Source organism: Pteropus alecto, unplaced genomic scaffold, assembly GCF_000325575.1.
Source record: "Pteropus alecto unplaced genomic scaffold, ASM32557v1 scaffold164, whole genome shotgun sequence".
In the NCBI taxonomy this organism is placed as follows: Eukaryota; Metazoa; Chordata; class Mammalia; order Chiroptera; family Pteropodidae; genus Pteropus; species Pteropus alecto.
Genome location: NW_006439568.1, coordinates 20,800,531 through 20,812,131, shown reverse-complemented (window position 1 = coordinate 20,812,131; position 11,601 = coordinate 20,800,531). Strand labels below are relative to the sequence as shown.

Sequence of the window (11,601 nt, the reverse complement as noted above, 5' to 3'; positions counted from 1 at the left end):
CTAATACTTAAAACGAGAGCAGGGCTATACAGAAATCAAAGAAACATACAGGCAAAATTAATTATAGTTTGCATCTATGTTTAGTGCATGCTGGCTAGTCCAAAGGTTGTGTTTTTCAAATTATTTTGAGATTGTGAAGTCAGCACAAAAATTGCCACTTGGAATTTGGATTGGGCTGTGATAAAAGCAAGTCTTTGGCCTTTGAAACATCTATCACATAGAGACACATGAGGGCGCTGCAACCTACCAGCTATAGAGAAAAATGTTCTCTCAGGAGTGGCTTTTCTTTGGGAAAGGACCCTGGCGTGTCTGAGCCCCCTGCCCAGAGCTCCCAGTCTGAGCTGGTCTTTGACAAGCAAGAGGAACCAGAGTCAGCGATGGTTCTTATTGTTGATTTGCTAGCAGTTCTCCAGGAGAGAAAATGAGCATAATTATCACCGATGCCATTATTTGTTGTTTTTGCCTTTGTAGCCACTTCTCAGGGGGGCTCCCTTGGTGTCACTTGGGGCTGCCTCTGTGGCCCTCTGCCTGTGTCTGTACAATGTCTGGGATGTGGGGTGGTTGGGATTGCTGTCGGCATCAGAGTGACTCTCAGGAGTGCTGTGCCGCAGATATGCAGTTAATGAAAGCCGACTCCCGGGCACACTGTGAGCCCAGCACGCTCTGTGTGTGGCTACCAACAAGCCCAGCGGGAGAATGGAGGCACTGCCTTGTGGGGGTTTCTCCCACAGCTCGTCAACAGGCCACTGTGCCACCTTTAACTCTGTCCGGTGACACCTGCAGCTAGAGTAACAGCCATACTATTTTAAAGACAGTAATTTTTTAAATGTCAGTGTATTTGTTATTTTTTATACTATATATACATGATTTTTAAAGCATTTTATTTATTTGCCCCCTCCCTTAAGACAGTAATTTTAAAAGATTTATAAATCCAATGGAAGCAGTACTCCATTTTAATAGAACATAGTTTGGGGTGACCTTAGGATCGGATTGCTGGAAATGACATTTTTCTGCTGAAGGATGTGGGAAGTTATAGAGTATCCATCTGTAACAACCACTAGTGATGGGTTGCATTTTTTTGTTGTTTGTTTGTTCTTTATTTTTTTAACGTTAATTTTTCTCATTTAGTTGTCATTTAGGTCCTACAGCCTAATTGTTTCTCATTGTACTGCTAACACTGAGTCCTCTTACATCGCCATTAGGTCACTAGACCATTTTAGCTGAAATGGAGGCTATAAAATATTCCATCCAAAGGATTAAATTTGGAAATCTTCGGAGACACAATCTATTTATTTAATTAGAATTTTGTTTTTATACTAAGTAAAGAGAAGAAACTGCAATGCTTAAGTGTTGTGTGTGTGTGTTTGTGGGTGTCGTACGCAAACCAAACATCTGTGGGCCGCAGAATGAAAATGCAAGCAGAACCCTTGTGCACCCATGTAGACGTTGCCTTTATAAAGCAGCAGCTTTAACGACGTCCTTGGGGATTAGGGAGGAGAGAGAAAAGGTATGAGTGAGAGCTGATTTCATTGCCCAGCTCTGGCCTCATTCTTTCAGGCTGGTGGTGACTGGGGTGCAGCTGGTATCTGACCGTAGCCAGATCCAGGCCGCTCAGGGCTTTCTGACGTGCGCATGCGTCCTGGGGTGGTACAGGCACAGGGTGCAGGCTTTGGCCTCGGCCCTCTGCCTTCACTTTGAAGGAAGAACCGGAAGCCAGGTCGCTGGGAGAGCGAAGGGGCAGTCAGCTCACCGGGGCTGGAAGGCCACATCTGAATGGCAGTTCCCAGTTCTTTGGGGGAGCTAAGCCCTAGTGCACTCGCTAGTAGGAAGGGTGTGCAATGTGGAGTGTCTTCGCCTCTAATGACACCCGGGGTCCCTACCACCTCTCATTTTCTGTGCATCGCCAAATGCAGAATGTTGTGTTATGGAGAAATGAACAGAAAGCTGCATTCATCTTCACTGGGGGCACTAGAACCACAATGGCTTCATGACAGCATCTACTGATTGAGGAGTGGGGGCTTGCTGCGTGCCGGGCAGCTAAGCATCTCACATGGAGGCTATTTCATTTAATCCTCACAGCAACCCTATGAGGTAGATATTATTATTATCCCTGTTTCACAGAGAAAATCAAAGCTCAGAGAGGTTAAATGACCAGAGTCCCACAGCAGACTGAACTTGGGTCAAAGCCAGACTTGTTGTCTCTTACCAGCGTGCCACTGAAATGCACCATCTCCCTCCCAGGCCTCTGCACAGCTGTCGGCTGGAGTTTGTTCTCCCTGTCCTCTCTCTCCTGGCCTGCCCACCTCCCTTGCCTGTGTCGATGCCTATATACTGTTTGTAACTCAGGACTCTCCTTCAAGTTAACTTTCTGGGAGCCCAAAAAGCTCAGGCTCCTGCAAGCACCCTATCTTTTTCCTTCATAGCTCTCATGACTCTGTCTAGTTGTCTGCTTATGTGAGGAATGCCTGCCGTTCTAAGTGGACTATGAACTCCTTAAGGGCAGACAGCATCTTAACTCATTGCTGCAATCTCAGCTCCAAGCACACAGCCTGAGACCTAGGGACTCAGATAGGCATTCAGTAATATTCGTTGAATGATCAAATAAATAAATAGAAGACAGAGGTCACAGAAAGAGATGTCATAAAGAGATCATGTAGCCACTTTGAGAAGTTCAAAAGCGAACAATGGTGAACAATGGGTAACAGCCTGTTAGGTGTTACCCAATTGTCAGGTTATGTCACTGAATCGCTCCGCGCCGCAGTTGTCCGTGGAGGTACTTCATCACCCTTACAGGATGTCATCTGCGTCAGGGGTCCGAGGTTTATTAGAAGATGTTGTCAGTCTCTGACACCTATGTGACAGGAATCATCTCCTGTGACAGCAGCAAAGTCGTGTGGGCTCCTCAGTCATCGCTTTCCTCCCCCTTGTTTTTCAGTGCTTTTGTACGTGAGGAAGGAGACTGACGATGTGTTTGATGCCTTGATGTTGAAATCTCCCACGGTGAAGGGTCTGATGGAAGCGGTAAGCCACGAACCCCTTTCAACCTCCAGAAAATCTGCTTGTGTTTTCCTGAGCTGGAATCCATTTATTAAAATGCCGCCTTGGTGGTAGCTCCGGAATGAGCTTACAAAGAAAAAGGAAAAGCAGAGATTTATGGTGACACTGATCTCCATACTGTCAGGGCTTATTAGCATTTCCAGGAGAAAGAAACTGAAAAACTGCCAATTCCCTGTCGGTTTAAGGCTAATCGGTGTAAGATGCCATAGAGGAAGGTTAAACTGTGAATTTGCATTTGTCTCTGTGTGAAACCAAATTAGATATGTTTAACTTCCAGATATGTATGAAACAAAAACAATTAGGAAGTGTCTTGCTAGCTGTATGGTAGTGTAATCCAAAATAAAAATATGAACTCTTTCGGTTAAGAAAGAACATATATATTGCAGAATTCTGAAGTAAGAGTCTAAGTTCCTTCCTCCCTTATCATTCCCAGTTTAGTCTAGCATTACCCTGCTGGGGCTCAGAAAAAGTTATTTTATATTTTATCCATATACTGTTTATCTTAATATGATTTTAATATGACTCTATTTTGAATATGATTTCTAACTCCCTCCCACCCTTTCTTCTTTCTGTACAACTTGTTGTAGAAGGTCCAGGTTTTTTATAGTGGCGGAGACAACAAGACCTCCCAGGGACAGTCCATTTATGGACCGTTGTTGGTTTGCAAAATAGCTACATTAGAAACAGCATCTTGAGTTATGAGGCAAAGTGTTAAAATGCATAAGATAGTGCCTATAAGTGGAATCATACAGTACTTGGCCTTTCGTGGCTGGTTTCTTTTAGCCCCATTTCATCATGTTTTGAGGTTCTTCCATTTGTAGTATAATCAGTACTTCATTCTTTTTTATGGATGAATAATATGCATTGTGTGGATAGGTCACATTTGGTTTTTTCATTCATCGATTCATAGACATTTGGATTTTTCCACCATCTGCTATTATGAATAGTATTGCTATGAACATCTATGCACGAGTTTTTGTTTGAACACTTGTTCTCAGTCCTTTGGGAGTATATACCAAGGAGTGATAGCCAGACACAAAAGGTCACATATTACTTGATTCAATTTATAAAAAAATATCAAGAGAAGGCAAATACATGGAGACATAAAGCAGATTAACGATTGCCAGGAGCTGGGCGAAGGGGTAATGAGAAGTGCCTGCTTTATGAGTTTCCTCTGGGGGTGAGTAAATATTCCAGAGCTAGATAGTCCTGATGTTTGCACACCATTGTGAGCGTACTAAATGCCACCGAATCGTACACTTCAGAATGGTAAAAACGGCAAATTGTATGATATGTAAAAGAAAAAATTATTAATTACTTATTTGAATTTTTTAAATGCATAAGAGTGTTAACAGTGCAGATTTCCCACTGCCCTCTGGGGCTGGTGTTGTCAACAAGTCCCCAGGTGGTTCTGAGCTGGGCACTGAGGACCACCCTCTCAGAAACACTGCCGAGGGTTTGGTAATCTTCTATTCTATTGGATTTTGCATTGGGATGGGGTTACCTGTTACTGAATCTGCTGTGCCTGAAGGAAAATCGAAATAGAAATGAACACAACAAAAAACGTGACCTACATCTCTTCAAATCAACGAGAATTTTAAAAAATGACCCTAAAATTACCAGAGGTAGACTTATGAGCTAAAGAAGTCTATAAAAGGCTCAGAGCTCTCTGGGGTCCTTTGGATAAATTTCATTACCCTAACCTGGCCTTTAAGATCATATTACTGAAACTGACTTACCTAGGACAATGGTGAATACAAAAATTAGCTAAGTAGTTGTTTTAAATGTATAACCCCAGACTTCAACTCCAGATTCTGATTCTGCTGAATCGGAGGTGGAGTGGTGGTGGAGGATCAGGAATCTGTATTTTAACAAGCTTTTCAGGTGTTCTGAGATCAGTCAGGTATGAGAACCACTGATCCAGACCAATTCTAAACTGATTCATTAAGCTATGATTCATTAAGCCTTTTCCCTTGGTGTCTTTCTTTCCCTTTCGTGACATCTGGCCTGATCTATGAGTGCTCTGTAGCTGTGGTCATGCTGGACCACTGTGGGGGTAAATGTCACCTTCACTCGCACCCGAACGTTTGCAGGCACTTGCCGCCACAGCAGAGTTCAGCTTTTGACACCTCTTAGGGGAGCTCGTTACACCTTCCTTGTCCTGCTTAGCTGGGGCCCAGGGGCAGGTGGTGCACAGTATCCTTTGACCTTGTATGTCATGGAGAGATCAGAGTTCCCAGGCTGACTCTGGTCAGATTCCTCAGAGCAGTTCTGACTTCATCACTCCCTCATTAAACCTGGTAGAGAGGTTTTATCAAAGCACCAACACAAGGATCTCCTTGCTTCCTAAGTTGTGCAGATGGGAAAGCCAGGTCCGAGAAGCTGTTCAAGATTCCCAGGCGATGTGGCCTGGTGGTAAACTCTGAAGGAATGACACTAGCGGCCCCTGAAGTTGGGGGGCAGCTGTAGGGACAACAGGGTCTATTTAAGTGAAGACTTCAGTACACCATGAAGTGAGAAGGCAGAATTTTGAAGAACACTGGCTTCTGTTCACTGTCATTGTTCCCTAAAGTTACTTGGGACCTGAGTGGGGTTAAAGGGCTCTCTCCAGGGTGTGGGTTCTCTGAGGACCAGCGCCTTCCTGGAGTTTGACATTTATCTCTCTGGCACCAACACACACAGGTGGAGACAACGTAGCCTAGTGAGTCATCATATGGAGTTAGAGCTCAGAACACAGAAACCTGTGTTCATTTCCTGATGGTGCTCCTTACTAGCTGGACAAGCTTCTTAACCTCTTCTTCATCCTCTATATGGGAATAATAATAGTACATTCCTCACCGGGTTGCTGTGGGGATGAAACTCTCTGCCCGATTCCTAAGTACCCGATAGAGGTTAGCTTTCGTTACTAGTCATCGTTTGGGGTAGGAATCAGAGCTTGAAAAGTCACAGAGTAAAGATTTTCCCCTTTTCCTCAGATTTTGGATTTCTCAAATGACCAGCTTCTTATAGACATGGTCTGAAAGATGGAAAGTTATTTTGGCTCATGATTCCATTATATAATCTTCCACTAACTTGGCATTTCAGAGGAGGCATGGAGCTGTGGAAATAGTACAGGGAACCAGATCTGAAATTCTGGAAGCTGTGTGGGGAGTTCCCTCCTGAGCCCCCATCTAGAAAGCTCCTCCCAGGAAATGATCTTTACACTCCACAGTCTAAAGTCCACATTAAACAAAACCTCAAAACAAGAAGGCAGTGTGACCCTAACCTCTATGCTCTGTTATCACTCTTATTCTTAAAATAAGACCACGTGTGGGGTTTTATATTTTTTAATAACTAAAAGCTACATTTAAAAAAACCCTAACTTTTAAGGAAATCTGTTTAATCAAGAAATATTATACTTGATCTTGAGCCATCGCTTTGAATTCTGTCACTGGTTCAAAATGGCTTCCCCTAAAACACAGTCCCCCACTCATCATGGACCCAGAATGTACTGTGGGGCTAGGATGTTGCTTCTCTCAGTGGGAGATTCTATTGGAATCTCTTAGTGTGCTTTTCAGTGATGCCATCCCAGAGCCCAACATCTGACCGGAATCAGGCTCTCTGCAAGTAGGCCCAGGAACCAGCATTGGTGACAATCTTCCTGGTTGACCCTGAAGCTGGAAACTGGTATCAGCCTCTAATTCTGCCCTAAGGTCCTATTGTGCATATTCACTTAGAATGGGAATAACCACCCTCGATACACTCTTTTGGGGGCCCAAGTACCTCCAAAAGTAGTCCTGAACAGTGACGTGGCCCTATAGGCCATGCCACATCACAGCCCCATTCCTGTGGCTTTACGCATTGACCTGGGTCGAGGACACCTCTTTCATCCTTCATCAATAGTGTAGGAAGACCAAACACTTTTTCTGCCGAGGAAGGTGCCATTAGTCTCCCAGGGACAGCAGACCTCACGACTCGAAATGTAAAAGTGTGCCTTGTGTGCAATCTGTGTGTATCTTGCAGTTTGCCACATCACAGCCCCATTCCTGTGGCTTTACGCATTGACCTGGGTCGAGGACACCTCTTTCATCCTTCATCAATAGTGTAGGAAGACCAAACACTTTTTCTGCCGAGGAAGGTGCCATTAGTCTCCCAGGGACAGCAGACCTCACGACTCCAAATGTAAAAGTGTGCCTGGTGTACAATCTGTGCGTATCTCGCAGTTTCTGAAATAGGAACACCCTGCTTTATCTCAATAGTCACACTGTTTTGTTCCCTTCCTAAACTAGTTACTGAAAGGTTGGCTGTGCCTTAACTTCCTCATCCGTAAAGTGGAGATACTGAGAGTGTTAAATGAATTAATGCAAGCACTCAGTAGATATTAGCAGAGGTGACGGCAATGACATCGATGACGAGGCAGCTGCTTCCGCAGCAGGATGATTTGGATTGCTTTTCAATGGGAACCTTCTCTCATTCCTCCCGTTAAACTCCAGGTTCTTTATCCTCTGTCAGGCATTATTTAGACGTAAAAGAAAACCTGTATTGGAGGATAAAGAGCCCCCCCCAAACAGTTTTGTACTTTTTTCCTTTTTTAAAAAAAAAAAATAATTATTGGCATTTGGTTGTGAAATATTGATTTGTCATGGGACAGAATAGAACAGTATTGCCACCCTTCCTTCAGATGGGAACTGAAGTCTGAGTCAGAAAGTGTCACATCAGAGATTCGTTGAACAGTTTGGAGATGGTGACAGTGTTCCTACAGCCTACGCAGATTTCCTGAAATCTGTAAGTTAGGTCATTTAGTAGGATGGAGTAGTTCTGTTATCTTGAAATTGGGTTGTTTTTCTACTCAGCAGACTTTATACTATCCTTTGAGATAATATTACTGAGTTGTCCTTAGGAAGTCTCCTATAAGACCAAGGTCACAGGTCCCACCAAAAGTATACACACAGCAGCATATGGAATAAAAGGGAATGGGAAACTTGATGGACTTGGGCCAAATCATGACTGTGTAGTCTTGAGCAACTCAATCTCAGATCTCTGGTTTCCTTCCTCAAAAAAAAGTGCTACATGTCTACCTGAAGAATGGTTTTATTTGCATTGCCCTTGACCTCTCATTGTCTTAGAAAGAGCCCTTGACCACAACAACGAGAAGTAGAATTACTATTTAATCATGCCAGGCTGGGTCACTTTCTATAGGACAGACTGGATAATTCTTATTTACTAGTCCTGATCATCTCAGACCTTCATTTCACATTCCAGGGAATCATTATTCATGCAGATCTAGATGCCTGGATAGAAAAAGATGTTACTGAATATTCTCATACTTGGTGTCATTTGGATAAACTAGAATGTTTCTTTTTTCACCTGCATGTTTGGTATTATGTCAATCAAGGCATCCATGTAACTTTGATGATTCACTCTGTATTCCTTATTCTTTTTTTCCCCTGTCTTTATTGAAATATAATAGAAAATTAGTTGCTCATATTTACATTATACAATTCAATGAGTTTTTTTTTCAGTTTTAGTTGCAATACAATAATATATTAGTTTCAGTTGTACAGCATAGTGCTTCGAAAGCTATATAACTCACGAAGTGGTCACCCCACTAAATCAAGTACCCTTCTTCTCCCTTACATATTTTTTACAACACCGTTGACTGTTGTCCTTATCCTACACTTTATGACTATTTTGTATCTATCCATCTGTACTTCTTAATCCCTTTGCCCCTTTACACTGACTCCCCAACCCCCCTAACCCTTCTCATGGTCCAGTAGCCCTCAAAATATTCTCTTCAAGAGTTTGTTTCCATTTTTGTTGTTGTTTATTTTGTTCTTTAGATTCCACGTGTACGTGAAATCATGTGGTATTTGTCTTTCTCTATCTGACTGACTTTATATAGTGCAATACCCTCTAGGTCCATCAAGACAATATCTTTTTCCATCCCCTTCCTTTTAGTCTGTGTGCGTTTTTTAATCCAAGGTGAGTCTCTTATAGACAGCATATGTAGGGGTCTTATTTTCTTATCCATTCAGCTTCCCTATCTTTTGGTTGGAGCACTTAATTCTTTTCCATTTGAGGTACTTGTTGATAGATATTTAGTTATTACCATTCTTTATTCATGTTTTTGATACATGTTTTTTTTTTCTTAAAGAAGTCCCTCCAACAATTCCTGTAAGACTAGCTTGGTATTGATTAATTCTTTTAGCTTATTTTTGTCTGGGAAGCTCTTTATCTGTGCTTCAATTTTAAATGACAGCTTTGCTGGATAAAGTATTCTTGATTGCAGATCCTAGGTTTTCATTTTGCCAAGCCCTTTTGTCCTTCAAAGTTTCTTTTGAGAAATCGGCTGCCAGTCTTATGGTAGTGCCCTTGTAGGTAACTAACTGCTTTTCTCTTGCTGCTTTTAAGATTCTCTTTTTGTATTTAACCTTTGGCATTTTAATTATGATATGTCTTAGTGTGGGCCTCATTAGTGGTTCCTCTTTCTTGGGACTCTCTGAGCTTCCTGGGTTGTATGTCTATTTCCTTCACCAGGTGAGGGAAGTTTTCCATCATTATTTCTTCAAATAGCTCTTCAGCTTCTTGTTCTCACTCTTCAGGTACCCCTATGACACGGATGTCATTACCCTTAATTGTGTCCCATAGAGTCCTTAAATTATTATTATATTCTTGGTTACATTTTTCTTGCTGTTCTGATTGAGTGTCCTTGGCTTCCCCATCCTCTATATCAGTGTTTCAACCCTCTTCTTCACCCACTGTGTTGATTCCCTCAGATATACTCTTCAGCTCAGATAATGTGTTCTTCATTTCTGACTGGTTCCCTTTTATAATTTCTATTTCTATTTTTATGTTGTTTTTTTTTTAATCTCTTTGTTAAAGTTCTCACTGATTTCATCTACACTTCTCTAAGTTCATTGAGCATCGTTATAACCAGTGTTTTGAACTCTGCATCTGTTAGATTGCTTGACTCCATTTTTCCTGGATCTCTGTTCTATTCTCTCATATGGTTTCTGCTTCTTTGTCTTCCCATTTTGACTGTTTTTCTGTGTCTGTTTCTATATACTAAGCAAAGCTCCTAAGTCTCCCAGTCTTATTAATGCGTCTTTGTGTGGTAGGTGTCCAGCGACACAGTCCTGAGAGGGGTTCAGCTATAGGCCAATTTTCACCCCAGCCTGTGCCCCTCTAGGGCCACCTGTTAAGATTCAGCAAGCAATCCACAGATGCTGTTCTTATAGTTGTCTCAAGAGTCCATGCCAGGGCCAGCTGCCACCACTGTGAGTCTTGGCGCTGCTCAGCAAGGAGCACTGGACTCATGGAGGACACACCTGGATGTAGCTCGGGTAGGGCTGTGAATTGGGGAGGTAGAGTTTCAGGGAATCTTCTGGGCAGAGCGACCTCTGTTATCCAGTTTAATGACTTCTCAGCTATGGCAGCACCGCGGCAGCACACTGGTGGGTGGGGGGCGGGGAAAGGCTCAACAGAGGAATAGTGGATACCGCTGGCACTTCTGCACGAGAGAGAGCCTTGCCTCCGGCCCTAGCTCCGACAACTCGGTATTCCCCTGTAATTCCCTGGTGTCCCCTAAGCAGCCAACTGGGTACTGGTGCTCAGAGTGAGCAGGTCTGTCACTGTGAAAGACCGGTTGCAGATACAACCCCTTAAGAGACGTCTGCAGCCTCTGTCCCACTCAGCCACTGGAGACTGGGAAGCCTCACATATTGGCCCCCTCCGACCTTTCATTATTGCAGGGTGATTTCTTATTTCTCTTCCTCGTTATACGGCTTCTGTTCCTCTAGACCCGCAGGCGACTCTGCTTGCTGTTTCCTCCGTGTTTCCGTCTCAACTTTGATGTGGTCGCGAGAGGGGATGAGCAAAGCTTCTATCATCTACACCATTTTGCAATGATGATGTTTTCTTTTTTCTTATAATTAGGTTTTCAACTTGGTTACAGATAAGGATTTAGTGACGATGGTAGTAGTGAAGGCGACATGGGTTTTTCAAGCAGGGTAAATATCATCACCATTTTATAGAGGTGAAGACTAAGGCCCAGAGACGGGGTTTCCCAAGGTCCGATAGCTCCACAGAGTGGTGGAGCCAACTGAAGCCGTCAGGCAACTTAAGTTCCATTAGGGAGATGCCCAGTATATGAAAAGTTATTACAATAAGAACAACATTCCAAGTCACAGGTCACAACGACTAAAGGAAAGAAGCTAAGGCAATAATAAGCCATCAGGCAAGAAGTACCATGTGTAGCGGTTGATCCCACACAGTCAGGGTTCAAATCATGGCTCTGACACTTGGGAGTGATGTGACCTTGGACAAGTTACTCAACCTCTCTATACCTCAGTTTCGTCATTTCTGAAATGAGAATAATAATAATTTGGGATATTATAAGGATAATGTTAAAATGAGATATAGGGTTGTTATGGGTATTAAATGTGGTCCTCTATAAGGTATTAAATGAATTACTATATGAGGTGTTTGACTATGTATGCTGTGGGGTGGGGAGGCAGATTGAGATTCCTCCAAGCCAAAAGGACTTGAGAAAGGGGCTCTCCTGGG

At 43.0% G+C, this 11,601-nt stretch overlaps 1 protein-coding gene across 1 annotated transcript in view; it reads left to right on the top strand.

Moving 5' to 3' along the window:
* The window catches only part of GRHL2 (grainyhead like transcription factor 2), a 120,658-nt gene that overhangs the window by 98,662 nt on the left and 10,395 nt on the right, over positions 1–11,601 (top strand). Inside the window, exon 16 of the mRNA XM_006916641.1 lies at positions 2,936–3,021. Coding sequence (XP_006916703.1) covers positions 2,936–3,021 — 86 coding nt within the window. The remainder of the gene's footprint in view (positions 1–2,935; positions 3,022–11,601) is intronic.